The sequence below is a fragment of the Charadrius vociferus genome, unplaced genomic scaffold, assembly GCF_000708025.1.
Source record: "Charadrius vociferus isolate BGI_N301 unplaced genomic scaffold, ASM70802v2 scaffold573, whole genome shotgun sequence".
Lineage (NCBI taxonomy): Eukaryota > Metazoa > Chordata > Aves > Charadriiformes > Charadriidae > Charadrius > Charadrius vociferus.
In genome coordinates, this window is record NW_009647569.1 from 318,448 (window position 1) to 328,098 (window position 9,651).

The window sequence follows — 9,651 nt, forward strand, 5'->3', positions numbered from 1 at the left end:
CCCCATCCGTGGAGGTGGTCAAGGCCAGGTTGGACGGGGCTTGGAGCAACCTGGGCTGGGGGGAGGTGGCCCTGCCCAGGGCAGGGGGGGTGTGGAACTGGATGATCTTCAAGGTCCCTTTCCAACCCAAACCATTCTGTGATTCTATGGTTCTATGGTGGCCATATCTGGATCATCCAGAAGCCCCTTAGACAAAGTCACATCATGCCAGCACAGCGCTACGGCCATCCTCAGCTTTCTCAGGCGGCCGTGGAGCAGCAGCTTAGCTAGCCCTGCCTGAAAGCATTGTCTGAGATTTGAAAAGCAGAACCCACTCTGGTGATATTTATTAGCAGTGCTGCAGCATCGGTGAGCTTGAGAGACCTTTTACTGCGCTCAGCAGTCAAAATGGCAAACAGCCCGGGGAGATTTATATCCCTGAGTATTGAGCTGAATGGGCACAGCGGATTTGGAAAAGGAAGTGGTTCAATTAACGACGATACGGATGGGGAAGGAGGGGCTGCACTGCTCGCACATAAATTGGAATGAGATGTCAGGTATCAATACGGCATTTCTGGAAAAACCCTTGTAGTATTTTCCCATCATGGTTCCCAGCAAGAGTCTTTTCACTTTGCACCGAAAGATGGCACGTGGCAGCCCATGGGATCTGCCCAAGAGTGGGATGTTAGTGCGGCTCCAGTTTTCCCATGGCACGAACGGGGAGGAAAGGTCTGCTGGTTCTGCGTACCCCAAGCTGGGCTTGGCAGCGTTGCCAAGACGTGCGGGCGCTGACAGGGCCGGTACCCCAAAACTGCTACTGCAGTCAGGAACTAAACGAGCAGCGTGGGGTGGGCATAGAAGAAAAGTCAGGTTTGCCAGGTGAGCAGCAATACCAAGTTCAGAAGGAGCACCAGCTGATTCAACACACCTATTTGAGAAAAGGCAGGTGCCCCCATTTGCTGAAATACCGTGTAAGAGGCATAAGACACTGTTTGGGTTCCTTGTAGTTTGTTTTACCAAACAGGCATGTTTCATTTTAGCAGCAAAGACTCCCACCCACAGGGGGTGGCTGCTTTGACCAGATGGGATCTAATCCGGCATTACTTCTGATCACTGTGATGATGGACTTTCTCCAGGAATTCCTTTCATAGAATCATAGAATTATTGAGGTTGGAAGGGACCTTTAAGATCATCAAGTCCAACCATTAACCTCACACTGCCAAACCCACCACCAACCCACGTCTCTCAGCACCACATCTGCCCCTCTGTTAAATCCCTCCAGGGATGGGGACTCCACCACTGCCCTGGGCAGCCTGTGCCAGTGCTGATCAACCCTTTTGGGGAAGAAATTTCTCCTAATATCCATCCTAAACCTCCCCTGGTGCAACTTGAGGCCGTTCCCTCTTGTCCCATCGCCTGTTCCTTGGGAGCAGAGACCGACCCCCCCTCGCTACCCCCTCCTGTCAGGGAGCTGTCGAGAGCGAGAAGGTCTCCCCTCAGCCTCCTCTTCTCCCGGCTGGACACCCCCAGGGCGCTCAGCCGCTCCTCACCAGACGTGTGCTCCAGACCCCTCACAGCTCCGTTGCCCTTCTCTGGACACGCTCCAGCACCTCAATGTCTTTCTTGTTGTGAGGGGCCCAAAACTGAACACAACATTCGAGATTCCTCCTTCCTCTGCTAACCAGGTTCTCTCCCTTGTCCCTTTCTCCATCTGCAGATCCAACCAAGAGCCAAACAAGGACGTCCCACGAGCATTACGAGGACTTCTGCAACCAGCTTTGCTCTTCAGTCCTCAATGGCAAGAATCGCAGCTCCCACCGCTCTAGCCATTTTCCTGACTTGCCTCTTCTCTGGGGCACACAGCCAGACCCCAAGGGCTTTCCAGGAGAGCACCGTCCCCTTTGAGGTGCTTAGCCAGGAGCAGGCCTACAGTCTGGTCCAGCCAAGCCTGTTCCAGGATGCCAAACTGTCCAACCACTCGGAGAACCTCCCCAGGAGCACCAGCTCTGAGCCACCCCTGCTGCCCGTGTGCGTGAAGCCTGCAGATATCAGACACATCTTCAAGTACATCAACACCATCGTGTCCTGCACCATCTTCATAGTAGGGATCATCGGGAACTCCACGCTCCTGAGGATCATTTACAAGAACAAGTGCATGAGGAACGGGCCAAACGTCCTCATTGCCAGCTTGGCGCTCGGAGACCTTCTCTACATCCTCATTGCTCTGCCCATCAACGTGTATAAGGTAGGCTCCACGCGGCACGAGTGCTGCGCCAGCCTGGCGATTGCAGGGCTGGTGTCTGCTCCCACCTGCCTCGGTGCCCTGGGGCATATCTGTCCTCTGCTCTTTATTGCAGGCTCCATTTTTGCAAGGGAGAGGGTGTTTCTTCTCTCCAAAGGATGAGAAAAACATAAACAGACAAAAAGCTCAAAGTACATTCCTGGGAAAGCAGAGGTGGTCCCAGATACAGAGCTGTGTTATGCACACACACACACACGCCCGCACACAACCTTCCAGATCTTTTAAATCTCACCTAAAATCACAAGAAAAGAATCTCTTGCAGTCTCCTGACATTACAACCCGATGTTTATTTCAGCTGAGCAAAAAATTATTGTTCTTGTGCACTGGGGACGCTTCTCCCAGCACAGTTCGGTTAATCAGCCTCGAGCAAATACCTTTTTTATTCTAGCTGAACGCGAAGACTCATCCAGGAACGGGGAAGAGGGCTGTGTTGTAAAACGGAGGCTTCTTTCAGAGTCACTGCCCCCCAAATGACAGCGAAGAGACACAACCTGTGCTCCGCAGGGTGCACTGGGGCAGAGAGGGCTGGGCGGATGCGGGTGGTAGACCTGAGACCCCAGAGGAGAGCAGAAGGGGTATCGTGACATCGGTGGGACGTGTCTGGGCTATTGCAGCTCTTTCTCGCCCGCTGCTTGAGACAGGTTGGGGTGGGCTGGAGAGAAAGAGAGGTTTCCGTGAAGGGTTGGAAGGGATGCTGTGGGTCGAAGGACCTGGAGCTCAGCCAGGTCTCCTTGCCAAAGGGAAGCTTCAGCCTGCAAAGTGGAAACCCAGTGCCAGCGGAGTCCTGGGTCGAGCAGACTGGGTGGCAACAGGAGAAGGCAGAGAAATGCCAAGCAGGAAGAAGATGCGTACAATTCGACAGCGAGAACAACCCAACGTGGCTGGCAGAGGGTCTCAACTCCCTGTGAATTGATACACTTTAAGTGAAAATGGATGGAAAACTATAAAGGTTTTTTAACTCAAAATGAACAGGTTCTCCCTGAGCTGGACGATCCCTGATGTTACAAGAATACAGATCCATGCAGAGGGTTTCACTAGTGCAAGAAAACAGAGCAGAACTGACCCAGGGGGAGGGTGTCCCCCTTCACCCACGGGGTACAGACCATCTCCGCTTTCACCCAACAAACAGGACCCCTTTGCTTTGACTAAAGTGTGATTGTTTCCACCTGAGAGGGGAGACACAGGCTGGGGAACGCGGCTCCGAGGGCAGCAGCTCTCCTGGGGGGTCGCCTCTACCCGGCACCCATTGCACAGGCAGAGGTTGTGGAGGCAGCCCAACAAGCATGGTTGTAGCTGAGACCCTCAAAAACTTGAGCAGCAAAGCCCCTCTGATATCTGTCCCCAGCCAAAACCAAGGAAAGAAAATTTCCATTTTATTCCTACCGTTGCCACACTTGATGGGAAACGGACTGTCTGGCCAGGGAAAGAATTTGGGTTGTGCAATGAGAACAGACTAACAGCAACAGCAAAATATCTGGCAGACTTCCCCCCACGGGATGCAAATGCTTCTCCGCGTTGGGGGATCTGGATTGCAGACTCCATCTGTGATGTTTATATCACCCACAATATCGGGGCGGTTGGGTTGGTTTTAGCCTGGGTTCCCAAAGGAAGATGGTTTATACAATGGGACTGTGAGGACATGGGGCTGACAGCCCTCCCCTTCGAGGTTGGTTTGCCCAGTTTTGCCATATTTCACAAGTTTCTGCTGTAAGAAGGTCCTACATATCATAAAAAGGGGGCACGTGGGACCAGGTGGAGGCTGTAGGAATGACCCCACTGAGGAAAGCTGGCAGATAAACCAGTCAGAGGCTCAATACCCAGCTCTACGTCCTGGTCAGGCAACAGTTGGTGTCGCACTGAGCTTTGTGCAGAGTTCGTGGCTTCAACCAAACACCTCATCTACAGGGCACCTCCTGTTAACACAAGCTGCTGGCTTGGAGACACACTTGGCCGTCTTTTGGAGCTGCAACTAGCACAGCTTGCCGCCAACACAAAAAAAAAGTCAAGATACTTTGTCCAGCCTAAGGACAACATCTTGCATTTGTGTTTCTTGCCTTGTAACAGGATAACTCTGTCAAATCTCCAGGGTGGGGACTCCCTGCTCTGGCCGCATCTACACTGACATTTCCTGATGGATGTTCAGGATTTCCCTAGGCCACCTGAGCAACCCCTCTCCCTTCTGCCCCTCTTGCTTCCAGCCATCTTCTGGAGGAGAAATTTTTGTTTGTTTAAGAAGCCCAAACTGACTATGAGCAACCTGGTCCTAAGAGTAGCCCAGTTCCCTCATGGTCTGTCTCCCTTACGGCACAGCAACAGACGAGATGGGTGGACGAAAAGGCTGGAAAACGAATGGTTCCCAGTACAAACACAAAATACCTGAGAGCGCACACCACGTAATCCCAGCGGAGGTAACCTCAGAGCACTTTCAGCTGCTCTTTGTGGGCTCCTCACACCTTGTGGGTAACCACCTGCTATTACGGGAAGCCGGACACGCTTTCCCGAAGCAGCCTGTTAACCCTGCGGTTCTTCCCCAGCTCTTGGCAAAGGACTGGCCCTTCGGCGTGCAGGTGTGCAAGCTGGTCCCCTTCATCCAGAAGGCCTCAGTGGGCATCACGGTCCTCAGCCTTTGCGCTCTCAGCATCGACAGGTAAGAAAGAACTTCTGCAGCTGCACTGCCCAGCCTGACCCAGATTTGACCATAGATGGTTGTAGCCAACCAGGGCAGCTTCGTCCCACACCAAATTCAGAGATGGGGACAGGGTCCTCTCATGTAGAGCTGAAATCCAATGGGAACTGACTCTAACACCTCAAACCAGTACAGTGACAGAATTCAAATCCTGCCGCAAAAGGTTGAGGGGAAGATCATGATGTGCTGGAACAACTGCTGGGGTGGTGGAGAAGGGTGGCACCTCCCCAGTGGCAGGTGGTGACATTGGCCAAGGATATCTACCAGCGCATTCATCCATTGAGCCCCTGTTTCCGGTCTTTCCCATCCCACTGAAGGGGTGGAGGTGGAAGGCATAAGGGAAAGGGCCTTTGGGGACAACTCTAATCTGCGCCTTCTCAGCCCCTTCCTGACAATTGCTTCTCCCACTCCAATCTGCTCCCGTTGCATTCCCACCCCTTGGGCAGGTACCGAGCAGTGGCGTCCTGGAGTCGGATCCAAGGGATAGGAATCCCCATGTGGAAGGCAGTGGAGGTGATGCTGATCTGGGCAGTGGCCATTGTGCTGGCGGTCCCCGAAGCTATAGCCTTTGACATGGTGGAGCTCAGCTACTGGGAACAACACCTGTGGGTGTGCATGCTTGCCTCCGAACAGAAATCCAGCTTCATGATGGTACGTACTCTGTCCCGCCCCAGCTGCAGTGCGAGGGAGAGGGAGGCACAGGCAACCAGGGCATCCTCCTCCTTGATTAGAGGATTAGATACTTCTGTAGATGGCTTCTTAGAATCATAGAATTGTTTAGGTTGGAAAAGACCTTCAATATCATTGAGTCCAACCGTTAACCCAGCACTGCCAAGTTACCACTAAACCATGTCCCTCAGCACCACATCTACACGTCCTTCGGACTGCTCCAGGGATGGGGACTCTACCACTTCCCTGGGCAGCCTGTTCCAATGCTTGACAACCCTTTTGGTGAAGAAATTTTTTCTAATATCCATCCTAAACCTCCCCCAGAGCAACTTGAGGCAGTTTCCTCTTCTAGCCATCAGGGTGAACACAGGGAGAGCAGTGTCATACAAAGCACAGAAGACCCTGCACTGTAGTGACATGGGGCTGACTTGCTTTGAATGTGGGGCCAGAAAACAGGCAGCTGGTCCTTCAGCTGTGTCATCTTCACCATCCACATCAGAAGGTCACGTATCTTGGGAAGCTTCAGAACCTGCTACGCTGTCCCAGCAGGCCAAAGAGCATCTGCACAACTGGTCTGCACAGGTAACCTTGATCACAGGGTCAGCTAAGGGTGAGCAAGGGGATGAAGACCTTTACAAAGCATCAGAACTTATCTTACTGTGTCTACCAAATAATTGTTACTTGCACAGGAGTGCTAGATTGGACTGGCAGCCAAATGTAAACCAGCCTTTCTTCAGGTTAAACATGTCTACCAGCCCTGGGAGAAAATAATCCCATGGGCACTTAGCACAGGACCCATTATACCTTCACACATCAGAAGTGTCTGACACAGACCAGCCTTGGTGTCAGGGACCGGGTCAGTTCATGCCCCAGTTATATCCACACCCCTTTCCCCAGTTTCCAGTTCCTCTTTCCTTTGCATGCAGTTCTACCGTGACGTGAAGGACTGGTGGCTTTTCGGCTTCTATTTCTGCCTCCCCTTGGTATGCACTGGCATCTTCTACACCCTCATGTCATGCGAGATGTTGAGCAAGAGAAATGGCATGAGAATCGCTCTGAATGACCACATGAAACGGGTAAGAAAACCGGGAGGGCAGAACCTCTGATATTTCTCAAACCAGTGGGAAGTGCTGCCGAAAGGGAGAACACGCACTTGTCCCTGGAAAGGACGCGTGTGAGCTGACACAGCCTCACGGCGACCAACAGATATTGGCGCGTTAATGCAGATGCGTGGATTAAACCAGGGAGATGGGCTTTCAGGTCTACAGTCTCTAGTCCCAGGGACAACCCAAACCACCAGCCTTATGGCCATGGACCTGCTGGATTTTCAATTTCTTGTGGTCATTTATCTCTGGCCGCTCTGTGCCAGTCCAGATCACTCCAAACTGGACCAAATGCCAAATGTGCCATATCACAGACGAGGGGTGGAGGGAAAAGAATAGTTGACTGTCCCCTCTCAGACTTTGCAGAATGCTCCCTTGGGGCAGACCAGCTGGTTGTCACAATAACGTAGCGTGAAGGGTGGATGGATGAGGCCCCCTGTATCCCAGGGAGTACCACCCCAGCAAAGTCAGCAGGAGCAATGGTGGGAAGAGGCATGAAGGAATCTGGTCCATATTGTGCTGCTGGTACTCTACCCCTTTCTGCAGCCTGGATCTCGGAGTCTTCCTCATGATGGAGGAGTTGGGACCTGCAAGTTGTGCTTTGGAGTCAAAAAAGGTGCCTGGCCCTCATCAGAAATTACTTGAAGGGCCTTTGCTCAGCATGGGGAGATGGTGCTTTGCTCCACCTGCTCTCCAATGCTCAGCCAGACCATCCCTTCTCCCCTCCCCACCTTCTCTTCACAGCGCCGGGAGGTGGCCAAGACCGTGTTCTGCCTCGTGGTGATCTTTGCGCTCTGCTGGCTGCCGCTCCACCTCAGCCGCATCCTCAAAAAGACCATCTATGACCAGACAGACCCCAACAGATGTGAACTGCTCAGGTAGGGGCACCAGCAGGAGGGCACCATGCCGGGAGCCCCTGCAGGCACCGGCAGAGGCTCTGCTGGACTCTCTGCAGGCTGGTGGAGTTGCCTTCCAAACACCTTGTTTCAATAGTTCCTTTTCTAGATGACATTGCTCTGCTGATAGGCACAGAGAAAAGGTGGGGGGGACCATAGGAAGAGAAGAAATTAAATTTTGGAATGCCTCTATATAGCTATGGGTTAAAGAGGTCTCCTGGGCAGAGAAACACTCCTTGCAGGGCTAAAGGGAATGCAGCATGTCCAAGGGCTGTGCACACTTTCTGACACGTGGTAGGAGCCTGTCTTCCCCTCTCCTCTTTGCCCATCATGGCAAAATCCAGTTCAGGTCAGACACTGCTACTGAGCTTGAGTTTGAGAACATCACAGTCACCAGGGGAAATCAGATCTCATGCTTTTGGTTTCCTCAGGAAATGCTCCTCAGAAGAAAAAGCATTGGGCAGTTGCCCAACTGCAGGAGGGACTGGTTTGGGCTCACGGCTATAGTATTAGCGCTGACCCTCCATCGAAGGAGGTTCCTGGGCCAGGTGGTTTGGAAACTCTCCCTCAGTTCTCTGCTCAGCGAGCTTCCAACACCTCCACCCTCTTCTCTCCCCTCCCGCCTCAGTTTCCTCCTGGTGATGGATTACTTCGGGATCAACATGGCCTCCCTCAACTCCTGCATCAACCCTGTGGCCCTCTACTTCGTCAGCCGGAAATTCAAGAACTGCTTCCAGGTAGGGTTGACCCCTCCAGAGCTCCTGGCTATGGTCACCGTTCACCTCCTTTCAGGTAGATGTAGAGAGTTGTTCAGGGATTTGGACTGCTTTAAACTTTGAGTCCAAGGTGGTCGGAGATAATTTTCAGGAGTAGTGGAGCCCTGAGAAAGGAAGAGGATGGAATAGGGATGGGATAGGATGGGGATGGGACGGGGATGGGAGTCACCTCCCAACTGCTGTGGCAAAAGGAAGAGTTGAGCCCAGCTAAGCATTACCCGTATTTTCTGTCCCTCGAGGAAAAGAAAACACAAGTGCAAAAGATACCCGTGGTTTCGGTATCTTCATTTCCAATCCACACCAGCCCTATCTTGGAAAACCTGCTCCCAGCAGACCTGTGGGACAGCAAAGCTCAGAAGTGCAGGTTGCAATTCCCAGCCTGGCACTGCGCAGGTTGACTTGCCAACATCAGTAAGAGAATATTTCATCCTCTTTTACCCTGTAGCCTCTCTCTCCACCCACCCTCTTGTCTCCTCGCAGTCCTGCCTGTGCTGCTGGTGTCAGAGGCCGGCTCTGAGCATCACACCGACGGATGAGAAGGGCTCCGTTGGGAAGTGGAAAGCCAACGGGCAGGAGCTTGGGCTGGACCGGAGCAGCTCCCGCTTGAGTAACAAGTACAGCTCTTCCTAAAGCCGCGCCACCCGCGGGGCCGAGAGGAGAAGGCAGTGTGCCGAGAGGGCAGGACCCCTCCATTTCTCTCGCACAGCCGTTTTCTGGCTGGGCCCGAATCGTTTTTGCCTTCGTGTCGTAACCCACCTGGAAGGAGCTGCGGCTTTTCATGGCCCCCGGGGACTAGCTCTGAACACTGCCTCCGAACCCCGCCGATCCGTCCTCTGGTCTGAGCCCCCTCTGGAGGAGGGGGAAGGGGATTCAGATCCTCGTAGGATTTTTCATTTCCTTGCAGGAAAACCAAGTGACTTGCGGCCATTTGTCTCGGGTGGAAAGGTGGGGTGGGGAGATGTGCATGAAAAGGGAAGGGAGGTTGAGATGTGGTCACCTTGAGATGGATGTGGAATGAGGAGGAGAGGACCATGAGTGACAATTTCCAGCTGAAACTGCCAAAGAAAAGGTTTGATAACATCCCTTATCATTTCCCTCTGTTGCTGGGACAGTTGGTCCCTGGGCAGAGAGCCAGGGTAAGATCCAGGCACCACGTATGTCTGGTAGACCATCAATGGCGTGAAACCTCCTCCTGTTCATGGTAGGGAGAGATGCGCAGTAACTTGGCTTCATTGTCTGA

At 52.9% G+C, this 9,651-nt stretch overlaps 1 protein-coding gene across 1 annotated transcript in view; it reads left to right on the forward strand.

Annotated features, from left to right (window-relative positions):
- LOC104282700 (endothelin B receptor-like) overlaps positions 1-9,041 on the forward strand; it is a 13,093-nt gene extending 4,052 nt beyond the window's left edge. Inside the window, exons 2-8 of the mRNA XM_009880816.1 lie at positions 1,697-2,224; positions 4,816-4,928; positions 5,414-5,618; positions 6,563-6,712; positions 7,484-7,617; positions 8,264-8,372; positions 8,892-9,041. Coding sequence (XP_009879118.1) covers positions 1,775-2,224; positions 4,816-4,928; positions 5,414-5,618; positions 6,563-6,712; positions 7,484-7,617; positions 8,264-8,372; positions 8,892-9,041 — 1,311 coding nt within the window. The 5' untranslated portion in view covers positions 1,697-1,774. The remainder of the gene's footprint in view (positions 1-1,696; positions 2,225-4,815; positions 4,929-5,413; positions 5,619-6,562; positions 6,713-7,483; positions 7,618-8,263; positions 8,373-8,891) is intronic.
- The last annotated feature ends 610 nt before the right edge of the window (positions 9,042-9,651 follow it).